General features: G+C 38.5%; 1 protein-coding gene across 1 annotated transcript in view; it reads right to left on the bottom strand.

The window, feature by feature from the left end:
- Positions 1 to 7,703: 7,703 nt before the first annotated feature.
- LOC118207133 (ciliary neurotrophic factor receptor subunit alpha-like) overlaps positions 7,704 to 19,481 on the bottom strand; it is a 115,073-nt gene continuing 103,295 nt past the window's right edge. Inside the window, exons 7-8 of the mRNA XM_035380473.1 lie at positions 11,845 to 11,968; positions 7,704 to 9,252 (exon numbers count right to left, since the gene is read on the bottom strand). Coding sequence (XP_035236364.1) covers position 9,252; positions 11,845 to 11,968 — 125 coding nt within the window. The 3' untranslated portion in view covers positions 7,704 to 9,251. The remainder of the gene's footprint in view (positions 9,253 to 11,844; positions 11,969 to 19,481) is intronic.

Here is a 19,481-nt window from a genome sequence, read left to right as displayed (position 1 = left end):
TGACAGACTGGCAATTCCACTGGGGGGATTAGGGGAGCTGGACATTATCGCTCTGCCCTAATGGAACCTGACAGGGGCAGCACCTGTCTCCACACACTTCCTGTCTCCACACACTTCCTGCCTCCACACACTTCCTTCTTATTTGCAGTTTTCAGCTGGCTGGCTCTGCTACATGTCCTGTATGTGACAGGAAGTTAATAAGTCTCATGTTCTCCTGGTTGCTGGGAGAGGGTCGGCAGCATCGATCTCTCAATCCTCTCACACTGACTGTCAGCCAGTTAAGCAGGACCCTGCATGCCGTGACCTCATTCTCCATGGATTGGACGCACACACACACACACACACAGGCACACACATACATGCACACACACACACACACACACACACACAGAGGCACAGGCACAGGCACACACACGTGCACACAAACACACACATACATGCACACACACACACACACGCACAGGCACACACATACATGCACACACACACACACACACACACACAAGCACAGGCACACACACATGCACAAATGTAAAAGGCCATCTGGAACGAAGCATCATTAACAGATGCACTGATTTTAAGGTTTTCCTGACGATAACAACATCCGCAAAACAAATGTTGACGCAGTGGTTATTTTCCTTTGCAAATGTGTTTTCTCAGGGTAATGAATAGCATCAAAACTTTAAAATAGAATAATTTGTAGACTATGATGCAACTGGTTTGTAAGCTGAACATTTCATAGGTTATGCTTTTATTTGATGTATGATATCTAATTCTCATCTCAATCTCATTTAATTCTCATCCCATCTAAGTTCATTCTTGTCTGATATCTAATTTCTGAACTCATCACTTCTCATGCAGACAAAAGGCATTGTCTGTTTCAGCTGTGTGTGCCAGTCGCAAAATGAAACCAAGTAAAACTGCTGAGGCTCTGAGCTTCTCCCGGTCCCTGCTCTCGAAACATCGCCCCCGTTTGTCCCCCATTTCAGCCTGCCACCCCAGCCCTGGCCCGACTCCTTAGGGTGCTTAATGCAGCCCGTCCCAAACTGCCTGCCCCAGTGAACCCCACCCTGAGCCGGCCAGAGGAGGACGGGGCTCCCCCGGATCAGTCTGGTTCCTTCCCAGGTTTCCTCCTACACATTTTCCAGGGAGTGTTTCCCACCACTGTTACCTCTGGCTCGCTCTGTGGAGGTTTAGACCAGGGCACTCTGTGATGTGTGTTGTGACAAATCCTGTGTAAAATGTGCTGTGGAAATAAAATGTGATTGATTGTGTTTGAAAATGAGAATCCAGAGTTTAGCCAGTGATTCAATCAACACCCAATTTAGACTCGTGATTAAATTCTGTTTTACATCATTGTCTATACAAACACAGCGATGAAATTAACTCGCCATTAACTTTCGCAAAGAATAAATCTAACACTCAAATTTAATTGTGAGTCAATGTCAGGGACAACGGTTGAGTAAATCTAGGATGAAAAAATTCATGAAAATTGCTCAAAATGGCAGCAACTGGACATAATTCCCCTAATTACCTGGGGTAGGCCTGCTGGGCTCTCCATCGCCATGACAAACTGGCTCCTGAATAAATCATGTCACCTTGATTAATCTTCCCATGAGCTCTTGGTTTTCCGTCACCTTTCAACTGTGTCGATCTGTCACATGCTTCTGTTTCTCACGCAGATAAAGATTAATTCTGGGTTGAATGTTTTCACCGAGACCCTGCACTTGAAGGCTCGAGGTGCCTGGCTGATGAGATTTTTGAACCCTTCTCCTGTCCATGTATTTATAGAAATGTAGAAGAAGAAACAAATAAAACACACAAACTCGTCAAACTACTTTTGTGAATAATAAATCTAACAAGTCTTTGATTTGCTGCAGTGGCAGTACGTCTAAGGCTACCTGTCTTAAAACACGGCAGAAAACTTCACCATACCACAACTGTGAGCTAGTGTATTGTATCAAGCTTTAAATCTTCTTAATTAGACACTTTTCATTTCTATTGTTCAATGATTTAACCTTCTTAAGACCACATTACGTCAGAAACAACAATTCATGGCATTAATAAATGTTTGATATACTCATCAATGAACTTAATCAGCTAATGCTTTTAATGTGATGTATGGAAGATAATTCCATAAGTTAAGGTTATGTTTTTTAACTGATTAAATAATAGACTAACAGGCGTGCAAAACTAAACTATTGGTGGATAATAAGATTTATCTTTGAGTTCTTTAAGTAAATGCAAATGAACCAAACCTGTAGTGAATTAGTGAGCAACGAGTTTAAGGAACCAATTATGGTCGAACATAAGCACATGTTTTCAACAAGCTTAACTGATCAAGAGAAGAAAAGAAAAAAAAACTCTGAGCCCACAGGACTGAGTTTTAGACCCCCTGGTCTAATTTATTTTTTATTTTTATTTAACATTTATCTAACCAGAAACTGTGTAATGTGAAAATGTATGATGTCAAAATTGCAATGTATAGCTTCAGAATTCGACCAGTAAAAACTGCATTTAATAAATTAGAGGGGCTGAGCCTAAAACACAAACTTTGATTTGATTAAAAAATAAATTAAAAAAATTATTATTTTAAAAATATAATTTATTTTCAGTGTTTGAAGAATGTAATCTTTGTGAAAATGGAAACTCATATGTACAGCAATCCCTTATTTATGTAAATTTGAATAACCAACTGATTTATGTAATGATTTAATTTTTAAAGTCACAGTCCCCATGTCAGCACTCTCATATTACTCGAGAGCTTTCTGTTATACATGCCTCTTTCCTAAAATTTTTAAAAATGTTACAAGCATTTTTAGTTGGCTGGTTCATAAAGTCAGCCAGAAAGAAAAAGCATTTTCAAACATTTCCAAGTTTACAAAAGCTTATATCTTACATTTTCAAGTGTTTTTGTAGATATGAATCCAGGAAGACAGATGCTTATTAACGTAACGTTGTGTCTGTGCTCCAGTGTTCCATAACTGCACTGATGTAGTTATTAATGTAGATACTTAATAAAGCAGCCTTTCAAATATAGATATTAATTACCACATTGTAGTGCCATGCATTATTCTTTTATACTATTTTGTGCTGAATGTGATTCATCCATAACCGCTAGGAGGCAAATAAAACTGGATTTTGACCTTTTATTTGGTCATTGCAGGGTGACATTTCCAGCTGCCAAAAAATATGGCATCTGACTTTTTGTTGAATAGCATTTGGCATTGCTTAAATCTCAACTTTGCTGCTTTTGATCCAGCATGTCATCAATTTCTTTTTATATTGCCATCTGGTGGACTGTGAGGTACTGCATTGTGCATAAAGCTAGAGGTTCTGTGAGGTGGCAGCCCAGTGCATTATGGTCTTGCATGGTCGTGCATTGCAGGGCAGTTGTTCATGAGGAGTTTTGCAGAATCTTTATTTATTTATTTATTTAATGTTTATTTGATAGGGACAGATACATTTGAACATAGATTATTGTCAAATGTAATGTTTGGCAGAACATTAATCCTCCCTTCAGTGGCGCAGTATTATCTCACTGCAGGAGGCCGAATAAAAGCACAATCTACAGCGCAAATCGTGAAACAAAAAAAACCAAAATCGTTTGTCAGAAATCCACTTTTCATGCATAAGGTACAACGTTATACACAGACATGTTTCCGTGAAAATTCATTTAAATATTTATATAAACCTTTTGTTGCATATTTCAAAAGTAAACAAGCAATATACACTTATGTCTTGAATGAGACGCATGCAGTAGAGACTAATGTGAGCACAAACCCTATGACAGAGGTCGTAACATTGCACGTCAATATGTTATCAGCTAAAATCAGGCTGTTGATTGCTATCGATTGTTACTTGTTGAATGTTTTTGTTGTTGTAAGAAACCCAGGGATTAATACACTTTAATAATGATAATTGAGTCCTCCCTTTATAATTTATGTGAGCGACTGTAGCAAAAAGCTAGAGAAACGTTATAATGTGGATCTGGCTTCCACCCACAATCTTATTCATTGGAAAGTGGAAAGCAGTAGGATGGGTTAAAAACACTGCAGAACCTGGTATGCTGTTTTCAAGGAGAGAAGTCATACCGGACTGGGGTCATGTAAGGTGCAGGCAGAATGAAAACAGGGTTTGGCTTAGTGTCAGAGTCCTGACAGCGTTCTCCACTGCTATTTCTGATGGGGGCTTAAAGTGAGGATAGAAGAGACAGTACATGGGTTCCGGTGCCATTATTTTTAAATGGGAATTGGGCAGTAACATTTATCAGCGACTGCAGATACTGGGGATGTGAACAATCCTGAAAAAAGTTTACTATTTTCGACTTTCAACACAGTCTGTGTGTACGAGACTGCACATTTTAGGGATTTATTACTTGTTGATTTTGTCTAAGAAATGCCCATATTTAGAGTTGGCATCTTCCAAAAAATAATGTGTACTATATCTATGTAAATTGATATCTCAACCTTACTGTCCTGTTTGACCATGGCAATTACCAATAAAATCAATTTTAAGCTGCTATTAATCACAGACACCATAAAAACACAGACATAGAAAAAAATACGTACTTTACACGAGGAAAACACTTTGCTAGCTCTGGCAAAAAACAATGGCTACAGCATCTCCAGCATCTTCAGTTCCTGTTTGTTTCTGTGGCCTGTTGCCTCCAGTTGTATCTTCAGCGAGTGAAATGCACGTTCAGTTGGATTCTGTTTGAATGATTGACTCGGCCAGTTGGCAACATTCCGCTCTTGACCCTGAAAAACGTGGTTGCTTTAGCAGTCCGTTCAGGGCCATTGTCCTGCTGCCAGGTGAATTGCCTTCCCAGAGAGCTTTGAGGCATTTTGGTTGGATCTGAGCGGATAATGTTTCTGCGCTCTTCGCACCTCATGCTGCTGCTGCTATCAGCAGTGACATCATCAGTGAAGACGAGTGAGCCAGGTCCAGTGGCTGCCACGTGAGCAGGTCCTTTCTTTCTCCACACTTTTGCTTTCCATCACTTTGGCATGTGGCAGAGAAGCGGCTGTGAATCAGCTTCTGAGGTGAAAAATAGGTGGGAGGCGGGGTTTAGGGAAGGGTGGTTTACTCAGGGAAACCTGCCCAATGCCTGAAAAAATCAAAATGCAAAAATGACTATTTTGATATTAGCATCCAGGAGGGTCAAGCATTCTATTCTATTCTATTCTATTAATAATAATAATAATAATAATAATAATAATAATAATAATAATATTTCTTGGTCACCTAACTGTATGATCAAATCCTTGCAGTCAACAGATACTTGTTTTTAAAAATGTTTTCAGTAGCACAAGTTCAGATTATGTAACGGGTGAACAATGGATAATGGATCTGTCATGTGAATGGAGTCAGCCGAGAGCTGATATAACATTCAATGGTAATTTATTGTATCGGATGATGTGATCTATATCAGCAGAAAATCAAGGGTATAATAATAGGAAAAGACAGATGTAAAAAATAAATAAATAAAAATAATAATTCCAGTTTGGGAATTTATTATGCAATGTCATAAATAATATGGGATAATTTGCCTATTTGTGCACAAATGGAGAAAGACTGCGTGCTTCACAGGGTTGTGAACATTGGCTATTTTAGTCACAGTATATTGAAACTTTAAAAAAGCCTTCATGTACAAGATTTGAAGTCGTCATCTTGATGAGGAGACAGAACAGTTCACAGTTGGTGGTATTCGCTGCCATACATGTCTTGCACATTTGGTTAATAAGCAGAAATGAACTCATGCTATCTATGGAACTCAAAGCCGGAACCCACTGCACATTCCACAGAACCTGGTTGGCGAGAAAATGTGCATAAACCTTGCATTCTATAAAGAGGATCAAGGCTCTCCCCTCAGAAGATGACTTCACCAGTTAACAACAATACAAACCCCCCCCACTTCTGTTGTGATAGAAGTCCTGGTTCATTCACTTTTAATTACCTTGTCAAACGAGCAGACTAATCCACTGGCAGCCAGGAGTGTGGAGAGGACAGAAGGTGGGGGTGGGGAAGCTGGTGTTAGCTCACATTAATAATGCTTTCACTACTGAAGTAAGCAGATTAATTTTTCATTTTAATACGAATTGCAGCGGTCCTCCGAGATCTACTGCACGATCACAGCAAGAGCCACAGGAGAGGCCTCTGTCTCTTCTCTACTGGGAAAGAACAGCATGAGCCGGACATCTATCAAGAGCACAGACCACTGAAAGTCACCAAAAGCTCTTGTCATTCATTTAAAAATCATACATTTCCAGCCCTTGGTGGCAGAACACTGTCCCAAGTTCATGTGCCATGAATTGAAGACATTTTCTGACAGTTAAATTAATCTGGGCATCAATTTGTGCTTTTTTTAATGAAGTTTTCTAAACTGAACATAAAGACTATCCTAAACGCCTCGACTCATTGGACAGAGCTTCACCCTGCAGCAGGACAATGAGCCCAAACACACCGCTGAAGCAACCAATTTCAGTGGTTTTCAGTGAAATGTTCATGACTGGCTAAGTGTCTGACCTGAATCCAATTGAACATTACCCTCAAATTATAGCGGACAGTCTGCACTTTGACTGAATGTTCAGTTCAAGTCTAATGTACTGGAGTGCAGAAACTATGTCGCTGTAGCACTGTTGTGTGACTCCACACTTCTGAAATATAACACCAATTACACAATATCATTACATTACAGCTGGTATCATTAATAAGTTGCAATAGTGCACTTCAGTGAAAACTGAATGAACATATCCCAACAGCACTTTTGAGTCATGAACTTTATTGTTGAATGAATAATGTGAAATATGTTAAAATGGGTTCATAATGAATAATGCTGCAGTTAAACCGAATAGAGGCCTTCGTTCAAAAAGCATGTGGCGATAGTATGTAACAGGAAATGATGCGTTAATTGACATGAACGAGTCATTAGCAAATTTATTTGGAAAGCAACATTGATAGTAATATACATTAATATTTTATTGGTTCTCTTGGCACTGTTCTCAAGGAACTAGGTGATCACTATGCCCTCTCTCTCTCTCTCTTTCTCTCATCCAATTTGAAATATTTATTGGTACAACATACATATTGCATAAGCCAGAGTTTGCCAAAGTGGAAGACTACTACCCACTTAATGATCAAATTCCCACAAATGATCCATCCCTTATCAAAATGTTTCCTAACATTCAAGTTCAAAATATATATTTAAAAGAACTGCATTCATATAACAGGTGCAGTGTTCAGTTTCATTTAGTTCAGTTCAGTTTTGAAAGGCACTGGCCTAAGCTAATTGGTAAATAATAAAAAAGAAGAAAATATAAAAAGTGTTAATAACATGACTGGCCACTGCTGACTGTGCAATGTTCTAGCAACAGTGTATAATGCAGCGCTTGGATTGTTTGGAAGGACTGGGAATATATATATTTTAAGGAATTTTTTAAGGAACAGTTGTCTAATCTCTTTTTATTTCACTGATTCACTGATCACTATGTTTTGTCAACTGGTGTTTAAAGGCAAAATAACATGCAATTTCAGTTTCTGCTATTATTTTATGCCATGAATTAAGTATAACCTCTTTATCTCGTCCTGTATCATGCACGTACACACACACAGCCACACGTACACACACACACACACACACACATGCAGCCACACACACAGTCAAGGCAGCGCATTCATTCCTAAAAAAGAAAAGAGCTGAGTTTCATTGTGAAATGGTCACATTTAATGAACAACTTCTCTGTTTATATACATTTATTTAAAAAAAACCCAGATACAGGTTACAAGAATCTAAAGCTAATACATACATTATTAAATAATAAACTTTTCATGTTAAAGATACATATCATAGTTTACAAAATATGACTGGGGGAATTAAGCAAATATGTGTGTATCTGTAAATCTAAGCTCACAGACGTAATTTAATTAGAAAATAAGAAACATAAAATTATTTTTTTTAGCTTTTGAGGTTTGCAAAAATAAAAAAATAATGTGAACTAAGTTAGGCCAACTTTAAACCATCTAAGGCATGATTAGATTTTGTCCAAACTTACATCCTTTTTTATTTCAAGTTGAAATAAAAAGTAAAAAGGCAATTGAATAAAACCTCTAAATTTGACACTATGTTAAAAGTCCAAGAGTTTGCATTTTTACTTTGAGCTTATTAATTATGGATTGACAAACATAATTGCTTCTTAAAACTATAACCCTCATGAAAAGCAGGAGAAATAAATGTGACATTCCAATGCACTTTAAAAACTCTGTTGGATACCAGTACAAAGAAAGGCTATTCATAGATTAATGAAATGGGTTCTTTTTAATATAACAGTATTATTTTCCACATTGTTCTGTAATTACACTGGTCTCATATGCTTTTGCATAACTTTAATTTCCTGTTATTAAATGCAGAATTTGAACATTAACTTAAAATACCCCAGGGCAGTGGGACTGGTTTCTAAATGAGTTTGCACTATGTGAGTTACATAAAAAATGTACCATATAAACAGATATACATGTTAATTTTCTGCTCCCTCTTTAAGAATGATGAAGTGTTTATTTGTGTGACTTTAAGGCCTTAACAGCAGAGACAAAATCAGGAATCTTGTCAGTGTAAAAATACATTTACATTTTTGTGGTCTCCAATAGAATCATAGTCAAGGGAACGTGAAGTATGCACTTCAGATTATGACTGTATACAAAATGGGAAAGGTTATGAAATACATTATTATTTTCCCCCAAAATGTTAGTTGACGCTCCAGGATGTGATCTTGGTTCTCTGTTGGTCTCTGAGAGTTCCTGGAGATCGCACGGCAGGGTTAATCCTCCACACACAGGCACAGGCTGCGGGAAGCAAAAGATTGTGGGAAGTAATTTCCAGGACGAGTCTTTGGCATGATGACATAGCTGCACGGAGATGGGAAAAACGATGATTCGAAACGCCGTCCCTAATCCAGAAACAAAACAACGAAAAGATGACGACAAATTCCTCCTCCTACGGCCGAACAGGTACACCGCAGGGTCAGCGGCACAGGTCCCAGAATCCTTCACTTCCCTTTGGTTCTACATCCTGTGTCTGTGTGGCGCTTTTGTTGTTGTTGTTGTTGTTTTTTTGTCTTTTGTTTGAGTGTTTCCTCTCTCCTTTTCTTTGGGGGAACATGAATTAAAGCATCAATGCACAATATCCATTTAAACAAGTGCAAAATCTAAATAGAAGACTCCACAATTTCTTTCACAGGAATGCATCATAGATCTCTGGAAAAGAAAAGAAGAAAAGAAAAAGACGAATAGAGTTAGAAAAGCATATATCACTTAAGAATTACAAAAGAAAACGCAGTCAATCCTTCTTTATCCAGACTAGAATATGAGTGGCCACATTCGTAGAACTGTTACCACAAACATTTCTGCGAAGAGGATTTATATCGGCATTTTGCTGGAGCCGAGGGTATTTAAATGGCCCCACACACCAGGGTGCTGAGAGTCACATGCACATTATGCTGCACGGAAAAGCCCCGTTTGTGAGGCACAGAAAGGAAAGCAGGGGTGCACTTAGCACCCCAGGCCTGCGGGGGCACTGTTCCCATTATCACACGAGGAGCCTGGACTCACGCCTGAACTCATCCGAGCTGCTTTCTCCTGTTTCTCTGCATCACAGATAACACACACGCCCTTGGGTTCCATCAACATTTATCTTCAACCTATGACTCACACTTAAATGCCAAGCGTTGCTTTTTTTCCCTCAGAGAAAGCACCCAGCAGGTTTTAGTAACGACTGAAATTGGTGAAAAACAATCTGCAATTGAAAATAAGCAAGAACGTGCATTCAAATGTGCTTCAAGTTGAATACTGATTGAACCCTGGAGATAAAATATAAATAAAACAAGACTTATTAAGGCTGTTGTTCTTCAATTAACTTTAAAGGGACATAAACACATTTTTTAAGAACCTCCAGAAGCCATCAAATAATCCTTTGGCACAGAAAATCTGAATTTGAAAGAGCTCAAGGATTGCAGTTAACCATTAAACATTTATATTTCTGTTTGATCCAAGGGCTCATTTGATGAGATTTTATTTACAGATGCGACAGAAAACAATTATGTTATGAAATATGCTAGGGGGACGATGTACAATTATAATTTCTCGTTAATATCAACATTAATCTAAGGCACTGAGGCATGACTAATTTAGCTACGGTTACATATCCACATGACATCCATGTAAAACACATCATTTAATTCACTTCTTAACTGCAGTAACCTCAGTTTCTAACTGTGTTTCCTCTGGGCTGTTTGTCACCCTCACCTCGCCTCAACCCTCAGACTAAACATTTTCCTAACCCCAACCCCAGCCCTCAGGAAGCTGATACATTTTTTGGTGAATCAATAGGTATTAACAGCACCATAATTAATTTAATATGCCAGACGAAGGTGTTTCCAGGAATGCAAAAACCAGTCAACAGAAATAAAAAATAAGGGAGAATAATATTTATGTATGTGTAGGGCTATTTACTTTAACAATATGAATGTATTAGTGAAATGGGATGTGCACATTTATGTAATCTGCTGCATGCCCCGGGCCTCCTGTAAAGTGCATGGAGTGTGCCTTCCAGCGGTGGAAGGAAATCGCTCTCCCTGCGATCACTGTCCTTTCCCCACCTCACTTCATTTCCATGGCGATGAGCAAGTGCATGTGAGTCCTTCCAATGGCGCGATGAGGACAGACACGGTAATAACACATGAGGTACACTCCACTTATGGAGAACAGGCCCCAGTAGGTGAACGTAGTCCGTTTTATGGGGTGACAATATAGCTGTCAATCACAACAGTCCACATCCATACAAATTGCACAGGAAATGGCATTTTATGTTAGCCTTACGTCAAAGTGTTCAAGTAAAGTGTAACTGAAATAGCTTATGTTTGGCCATGCGGTAAATTTAGAGTGAAATACATTCAGAACAATTTCTAATTGAGTAAGGTATACTTTGTTTTCAATAAGATGTATTTTCTTTTTCATACTAATATCATTTTTGTTGAAATGGTTGCATTTCAGTTTGTGGCCGTGTACATCTTCACAAACACGTCCAGCCTCAAAAACAGACCACGACCTCTGACCTCTGACCTCTTCAACCATCCTTATAAGCTACACATCCATATTTGAAGAGCTTGAACAGCGCTTATTGCTCAGCTGTGAAATGTTAACCTGGTGTACCTCTCATAATACCTCCAACCCAACCTCCCCATTAATAAAGGATTGAACCACAGGAACTCCATTATTTATTAAAAACCAATATAAGACCAGAGTAAGGCCAAGATTTTGCACAAGAGGGCAAACTCCATCCATATGGTTAGTTTAGCACAAGTGGGAAATCTCACAATTGAATAGAATTCTATGAAATAATGAATAGTTGATACTCTTCAGAAGCATTCTGCCGTTGTGTGCTCAGAAGCGGGAATCTGAAGAGACGTGTGGCCAGTATTAGTATGTACGAATGAGCGCAGTCTTGTATGCACTAATGAGTGCAGTATTAGTGTGTACTGATGAGCTCAGGCCAGTATTAGTATGTACTGATAAGCGCAGTATGAGTATGTACTGATGAGAGCAGGTCAGTATGAGTATGTACTTATGGGCGCAGGCCAGTATGAGTATGTACTGATGAGAGCAGGTCAGTATGAGTATGTACTTATGGGCGCAGGCCAGTATGAGTATGTACTGATGAGAGCAGGTCAGTATGAGTATATACTTATGGGCGCAGGCCAGTATGAGTATGTACTGAGCGCAGTATGAGTATGTACTGAGCGCAGGTAGCGCAGCGCACGGCGGTTTGTCTGTCCGCCTCTCGGTACTCACCACAGGAGGGACAGCAGGACGGACGGCAGGAGCAGGGGGGCGGACCACAGGAGCGGCGAGCAGGCGCCCGCTGAGACCCCTAACCGCGGCTTCGGAGACGGCGGCGCCGGAGATGGGCTCGTCTCTACGGCAACAAGAGTCACAACGGCACTGAGCTCAGATCGGTCTCCAAAACTCACACACACACACACACACACACACACACTCTCTCTGTCTCTCTCTCTCTCTCTCACACACACACACACACTCACCCTGTCTCTCTCACACATACACACAAACACACACTTGCACACCTACACACACACACACACACACACAAACATACACACACACACACACACGCACTCACGCACACACACACTTGCACACCTACACACACATACACACACACACAGGAGATGAGCTTTGCTTTTCTGAAAAGCAAAGGTTTATGTATCCGCTTCATACGGATTTGTCTATATTACGGGATATGTTTATGGTTCTTCACTGGTTGAGAAAATGGACTGAAATATAAATATGCATTCACATAAATATTGCATTTGTTGAAATCTAATATTTCAACAAGTGTGTTACGCATTTATGAGATCAGAACACTTGCCGATAATTACTAGGGACACGTTTTTATTCATTTCCAGTAAAGAAAAACGACCAGCATTTTCCTTACTGAGTAAAATTAATTACCGAAAAGCAAAAGTAATTAAGTACTGTATATGCAATGCTGGAAACACTCCTTAAACACGGGGGTAATTTATCACTGGCAGTGTACAAGAGAGCACACAAGCATACTTCTCTGTTCTTGTGCTCCATATTGAATGACTCTACAGCAAGCATTCTACTTTTCCCCAAGACGTACTAATTTTCTTTGCCTGCGTTCAGTTCTGTACCTGTTATTATAAGGTGACAGCAGCCACATCACTAAATATTCTGCTTCATGTTCATGTGAATGTAAAAAAGCCAGTTGGTCCATCAGCATCGTCCTCTTATTCTCGGTCTACGGGTGAATCTTTATTCCCGGTCAGTGCTGTCCACTCTAAAGCCTTTCGGAGAGACAGCCATCTGGATAGGATGCTGCTAGGAGACAATCGCTACCCATTAAAGACACAATGCCTTGTTGCTATGACATGCTGTGAGGCAATGCATCGTACCCATGATTCCAACGCAGCGAGCTTTCAGCCACTGGCTGCTAGCGGTGTGCTGTGTTTTTAAATTCTCAGCAGGATTTCAGCGTGCTGTAGGAAACTGTAATACAGCCCTCATGTTATAAGAAATGCATGCGTTGGTTGTGATAATTATATAAACTTTAGGACGTTCATATTCAACGTTTTACCATTTACTTAAACAGTTTTGATTTATGTAGGTAGCAGAGACAGGAGTGTATCATAATGTTACCTAGATGTCGCATACTTTAAAAAATCTATTACCTTTGTTTGATGCCCTTATATGGCATCAGAACACAGCCGTCAACTTGCCTTTACCCTCAGACTTTACCCTCAGACCGTTTCCCTAACCCTAACCCTAATTTGGGCCCTTAACCCTAATTGAAGCCATTGGTAGCTTGGAAAACTTCAGAAAACCCATTTAAAATTTATTAAAAATCAAGGTAAATATCACGAATACAATAATACAAATGCAAAATGATATGTTTAAGGTCTTTTTAAAAAGATTTTTTCCTTGAAAAATTTTTTTATATATAGCACATTTTTTTTATGGCCATAGGTACCCATGCTACAGTAGAAAATATTTAACTCACTCAAAATCATTAACAAACCTTTGTCCTAACCATTATTCAAGCTGCTGAACACAGCCGTCAACTTGCCTTTACCCTCAGACTTACCGTTTCCCTAACCCTAACCCTAATTTGGGCCCTTAACCCTAATTGAAGCCATTGGTAGCTTGGAAAACTTCTGAAAAATCAAGGCAAATATCATGAATACAATAATACAAATGGAAAATAATATGGTTCAGGTCTTTTAAAAAGATTTTTTCCTTGAAAAATTTTTTATATATTGCTAATTTCTAATGTCCATGGGTACCCATGCTATAGTAGAAAATATTTGACTCATTCAAAATCATTAACAAACCTGTGTCCTAACCATTATTCAAGCTGCTGAACACAGCCGTCAACTTGCCTTTACCCTCAGACTTACCGTTTCCCTAACCCTAACCCTAATTTGGGCCCTTAACCCTAATTGAAGCCATTGGTAGCTTGGAAAACTTCAGAAAAATCAAGGCAAATATCATGAATACAATAATACAAATGAAAAATAATATGTTTCAGGTCTTTTAAAAACATTTTTTCCTTGAAAAAATTTTTATATATAGCACATTTTTTTATGGCCATAGGTACCCATGCTACAGTAGAAAATATTTGACTCATTCAAAATCATTAACAAACCAGTGTGCTACCCATTATTCAAGCTGCTGAACACAGCCGTCAACTTGCCTTTACCCTCAGACTTACCGTTTCCCTAACCCTAACCCTAATTTGGGCCGTTAACCCTAATTGAAGCCATTGGTAGCTTGGAAAACTTCATAAAACCCATTTAAAATTTATTAAAAATCAAGGTAAATATCACGAATACAATAATACAAATGCAAAATGATATGTTTCAGGTCTTTTAAAAACATTTTTCCCTTGAAAATGTTTTTTATATATAGCACATTTTGTTTATGGCCATAGGTACCCATGCTACAGTAGAAAATATTTAACTCATTCAAAATCATTAACAAACCTTTGTCCTAACCATTATTCAAGCTGCTGAACACAGCCGTCAACTTGCCTTTACCCTCAGACTTACCGTTTCCCTAACCCTAACCCTAATTTGGGCCCTTAACCCTAATTGAAGCCATTGGTAGCTTGGAAAACTTCAAAAAACCCATTGAAAATTTATTAAAAATCAAGGTAAATATCACGAATACAATAATACAAATGCAAAATAATATGTTTCAGGTCTTTTAAAAAGATTTTTTCCTTGAAAATGTTTTTTATATATAGCACATTTTTTTTATGGCCATAGGTACCCCATGCTACAGTAGAAAATATTTAACTCATTCAAAATCATTAACAAACCTGTGTCCTAACCATTATTAAAGCTGCTGAACACAGCCGTCAACTTGCCTTTACCCTCAGACTTACCGTTTCCCTAACCCTAACCCTAAATTGGGCCCTTAACCCTAATTGAAGCCATTGGTAGCTTGGAAAACTTCAGAAAAATCAAGGCAAATATCATGAATACAATAATACAAATGAAAAATAATATGTTTCAGGTCTTTTAAAAAGATTTTTTCCTTGAAAATTTTTTTATATATTGCTCATTTTTAATGTCCATGGGTACCCATGCTATAGTAGAAAATATTTGACTCATTCAAAATCATTAACAAACCTGTGTCCTAACCATTATTCAAGCTGCTGAACACAGCCGTCAACTTGCCTTTACCCTCAGACTTACCGTTTCCCTAACCCTAACCCTAGTTTGGGCCCTTAACCCTAATTGAAGCCATTGGTAGCTTGGAAAACTTCTGAAAAATCAAGGCAAATATCATGAATACAATAATACAAATGAAAAATAATATGTTTCAGGTCTTTTAAAAAGATTTTTTCCTTGAAAATTTTTTTATATATTGCTCATTTTTAATGTCCATGGGTACCCATGCTATAGTAGAAAATATTTGACTCATTCAAAATCATTAACAAACCTGTGTCCTAACCATTATTCAAGCTGCTGAACACAGCCGTCAACTTGCCTTTACCCTCAGACTTACCGTTTCCCTAACCCTAACCCTAATTTGGGCCCTTAACCCTAATGGAAGCCATTGGTAGCTTGGCAAACTTCAGAAAAATAAAGGCAAATATCATGAATACAATAATACAAATGCAACATAATATGTTTCAGGTCTTTTAAAAAGATTTTTTCCTTGAAAATTTTTTTATATATAGCACATTTTTTTATGGCCATAGGTACCCATGCTACAATAGAAAATATTTGACTCATTCAAAATCATTAACAAACCTGTGTGCTACCCATTATTCAAGCTGCTGAACACAGCCGTCAACTTGCCTTTACCCTCAGACTTACCGTTTCCCTAACCCTAACCCTAATTTGGGCCCTTAACCCTAATTGAAGCCATTGGTAGCTTGGAAAACTTCAGAAAACCCATTTAAAATTTATTAAAAATCAAGGTAAATATCACGAATACAATAATACAAATGAAAAATGATATGTTTCAGGTCTTTTAAAAACATTTTTTCCTTGAAAATTTTTTTTATATATAGCACATTTATTTTATGGCCATAGGTACCCATGCTACAGTAGAAAATATTTAACTCATTCAAAATCATTAACAAACCTTTGTCCTAACCATTACTCAAGCTGCTGAACACAGCCGTCAACTTGCCTTTACCCTCAGACTTACCGTTTCCCTAACCCTAACCCTAATTTGGGCCCTTAACCCTAATTGAAGCCATTGGTAGCTTGGAAAACTTCAGAAAAATAAAGGCAAATATCATGAATACAATAATACAAATGAAAAATAATATGTTTCAGGTCTTTTAAAAAGATTTTTTCCTTGAAAGATTTTTTTATATATAGCACATTTTTTTTATGGCCATAGGTACCCATGCTACAGTAAAAAATATTAAACTCATTCAAAATCATTAACAAACCTGTGTGCTACCCATTATTCAAGCTGCTGAACACAGCCGTCAACTTGCCTTTACCCTCAGACTTACCGTTTCCCTAACCCTAACCCTAATTTGGGCCCTTAACCCTAATTGAAGCCATTGGTAGCTTGGAAAACTTCAGAAAAATCAAGGCAAATATCATGAATACAATAATACAAATGAAAAATAATATGTTTCAGGTCTTTTAAAAAGATTTTTTCCTTGAAAATTTTTTTATATATTGCTCATTTTTAATGTCCATGGGTACCCATGCTATAGTAGAAAATATTTGACTCATTCAAAATCATTAACAAACCTGTGTCCTAACCATTATTCAAGCTGCTGAACACAGCCGTCAACTTGCCTTTACCCTCAGACTTACCGTTTCCCTAACCCTAACCCTAATTTGGGCCCTTAACCCTAATTGAAGCCATTGGTAGCTTGGAAAACTTCTGAAAAATCAAGGCAAATATCATGAATACAATAATACAAATGCAAAATAATATGTTTCAGGTCTTTTAAAAAGATTTTTTCCTTGAAAATTTTTTTATATATTGCTCATTTTTAATGTCCATGGGTACCCATGCTATAGTAGAAAATATTTGACTCATTCAAAATCATTAACAAACCTGTGTCCTAACCATTATTCAAGCTGCTGAACACAGCCGTCAACTTGCCTTTACCCTCAGACTTACCGTTTCCCTAACCCTAACCCTAATTTGGGCCCTTAACCCTAATGGAAGCCATTGGTAGCTTGGCAAACTTCAGAAAAATAAAGGCAAATATCATGAATACAATAATACAAATGTAAGAGGGAAATCAAACTGGGACCCAGAAAAGGCTGGCATTTGAATGAACCTACAGGCTGAGACTCATCACTGGACTTCAAAGAACCCAGAGCCGTGTGCTAAAACAATAAGTTACTCGGATTTCCTCGGGATGAGCAAGCCGTTGGGTCTCAGGAATGTTGCCACCTGGGCACAACTAAGATAAGGGGAACTGGTCTCTTTGTTTATGGTTGTGGGGGTCATTAAGGGTCATTAGGCCTCTGGCCAAAGGGTGGGGTAACTGCGCAGTGGGCCCCTCTGCCATTAGACTTTTTATTTCTTTTCTGGATCTGGACTTTAAATCATCTGTTTATCCTATTTACAAACCCCAGAAAACCGTACAAACCATGCACATGTTTTCATTGTATTATTGTATTATGCATTATGTAATAATAACATGGATTGCATGTACAATGGTTAAACAAAAGGGTATTTTCATGACAACTGCACCATAATATTACATCCACTTGACATGTTTAGTATGGACATATTCAGGAAAATTATAGCAATTGAATGAAATATGTTTCATACCAAATAGAAGTTAATAAAACATAGTTTCAATAACTCAGGAAAAAACTAACACAATGGAATGTCCTCTCTGGTAATCATCTCCTTTTCCCCATTTCCCCACCAATTGTTTTAACAACCTCCTCCAAATGGTGGGGGCCGGAATTAGAGATTTATGATTCGGACAGGTTAATTTATGGCAATGCCGCCTAGACCAAACGCGGGATTTGGCTTAAAAGGAAGGGAGACAAAGCAATCGAGGAAGATCGTAACCGACTTCCCCACGTTACACATAATCTGTGTGGTGTGTGTAGATTCACAGGGAAGATCGTAATCGACTTCCCACCGTGCACATACTATGTGCGCTGCGTGTAGACAGACAAGGAAGATCGTAATCGACTTCCCTCAGTGCACATACTAGGCTATGTGTTCTGTGTGTAGCTAAACAGGCTGGTAAGAACTCTTTTCCTCTGTATTTATGTTTTTTAAACCTCATAATTGATTTGAATTTAAAGATAACAACCTACCTGCCTGTTAAATAAATTCTTCTGATTTTAACGTGCGTGGTCTTCATGACTCTAATCCATTTTATCTTCTTTTCAGCCGAAATTCCGTTTAAATACTCAGGGGGGCAATTCTGACTAGGACCTACTGATCAGGGGTCTAGTACAGTAAACGTCTGTAGTGGGGTCTTCAAGTTAGATAGGTGACCACGATCTGCCTGTTAAGGGATTGGTGGGATCGGTTCTGGTGTTGTTTGGCATAAGAGGACCCATGGGCGTAGTACGCTGGTTCTCCCCAAATTCGCCTTAAGGAGCCCGATAGATTCTTCACCGCCCTGGGCTCATAACTGTCTATGCACTATCCATGTAAGCCAGGCATGGAAGGCATGTATTATGGTGGTCAGCCTCCTACCCTCTGGATTCTTCACCGAACTGAGATTTAACAATAATGCTAAACCCGGGAGCATATATTGAGGAATAATGGCACAAGATAGAGTCGAGTGTAATCACTCCCAAGTTCCACGTATAGTTAAAGCCAAATTTTAAATTATCATGTAAAATGGAGTCAGATTATCACGAGGGTAAAACCTAGTAACTGTTACGCTTTCTTGCTGTGGTCATGGATATATCTGTTGTGTTGTTCCGCGCATTTGTGAATTTTCTGATGCTCCCATTAGGATATTGACAGTCCGGCGACAGATCGGATATATCTCTGATGACAGCATAGCCCCGTTTACGAACGGAGAGTAACCTGAATGCTACTGATCTGTTTCAGGCCAGTTTTAAGCGGGATATGAAGCAGCGCCTTCATATCTAACCCGTGGCAACGGAACCAGTGCATTCTTAATTATAATTGTGCCCTGTTCTTACGAACAGAGGAAAATAACTAACATCTCCGGTTTTGAATCACACCAGCCAAGGGAGAACACGCGATACCTTCCCCTCCAGCTACAAACCCTCATTGGTCTAGCTGTGAGGTGTTTACACAAATGCAACATAATATGTTTCAGGTCTTTTAAAAAGATTTTTTCCTTGAAAATTTTTTTTATATATAGCACATTTATTTTATGGCCATAGGTACCCATGCTACAGTAGAAAATATTTAACTCATTCAAAATCATTAACAAACCTGTGTCCTAA

The sequence above is a fragment of the Anguilla anguilla genome, chromosome 10 (assembly GCF_013347855.1).
Source record: "Anguilla anguilla isolate fAngAng1 chromosome 10, fAngAng1.pri, whole genome shotgun sequence".
NCBI lineage: Eukaryota > Metazoa > Chordata > Actinopteri > Anguilliformes > Anguillidae > Anguilla > Anguilla anguilla.
The sequence above is the reverse complement of the archived record's forward strand: the minus strand, read 5'-3'. Positions and strand labels throughout refer to the sequence as shown.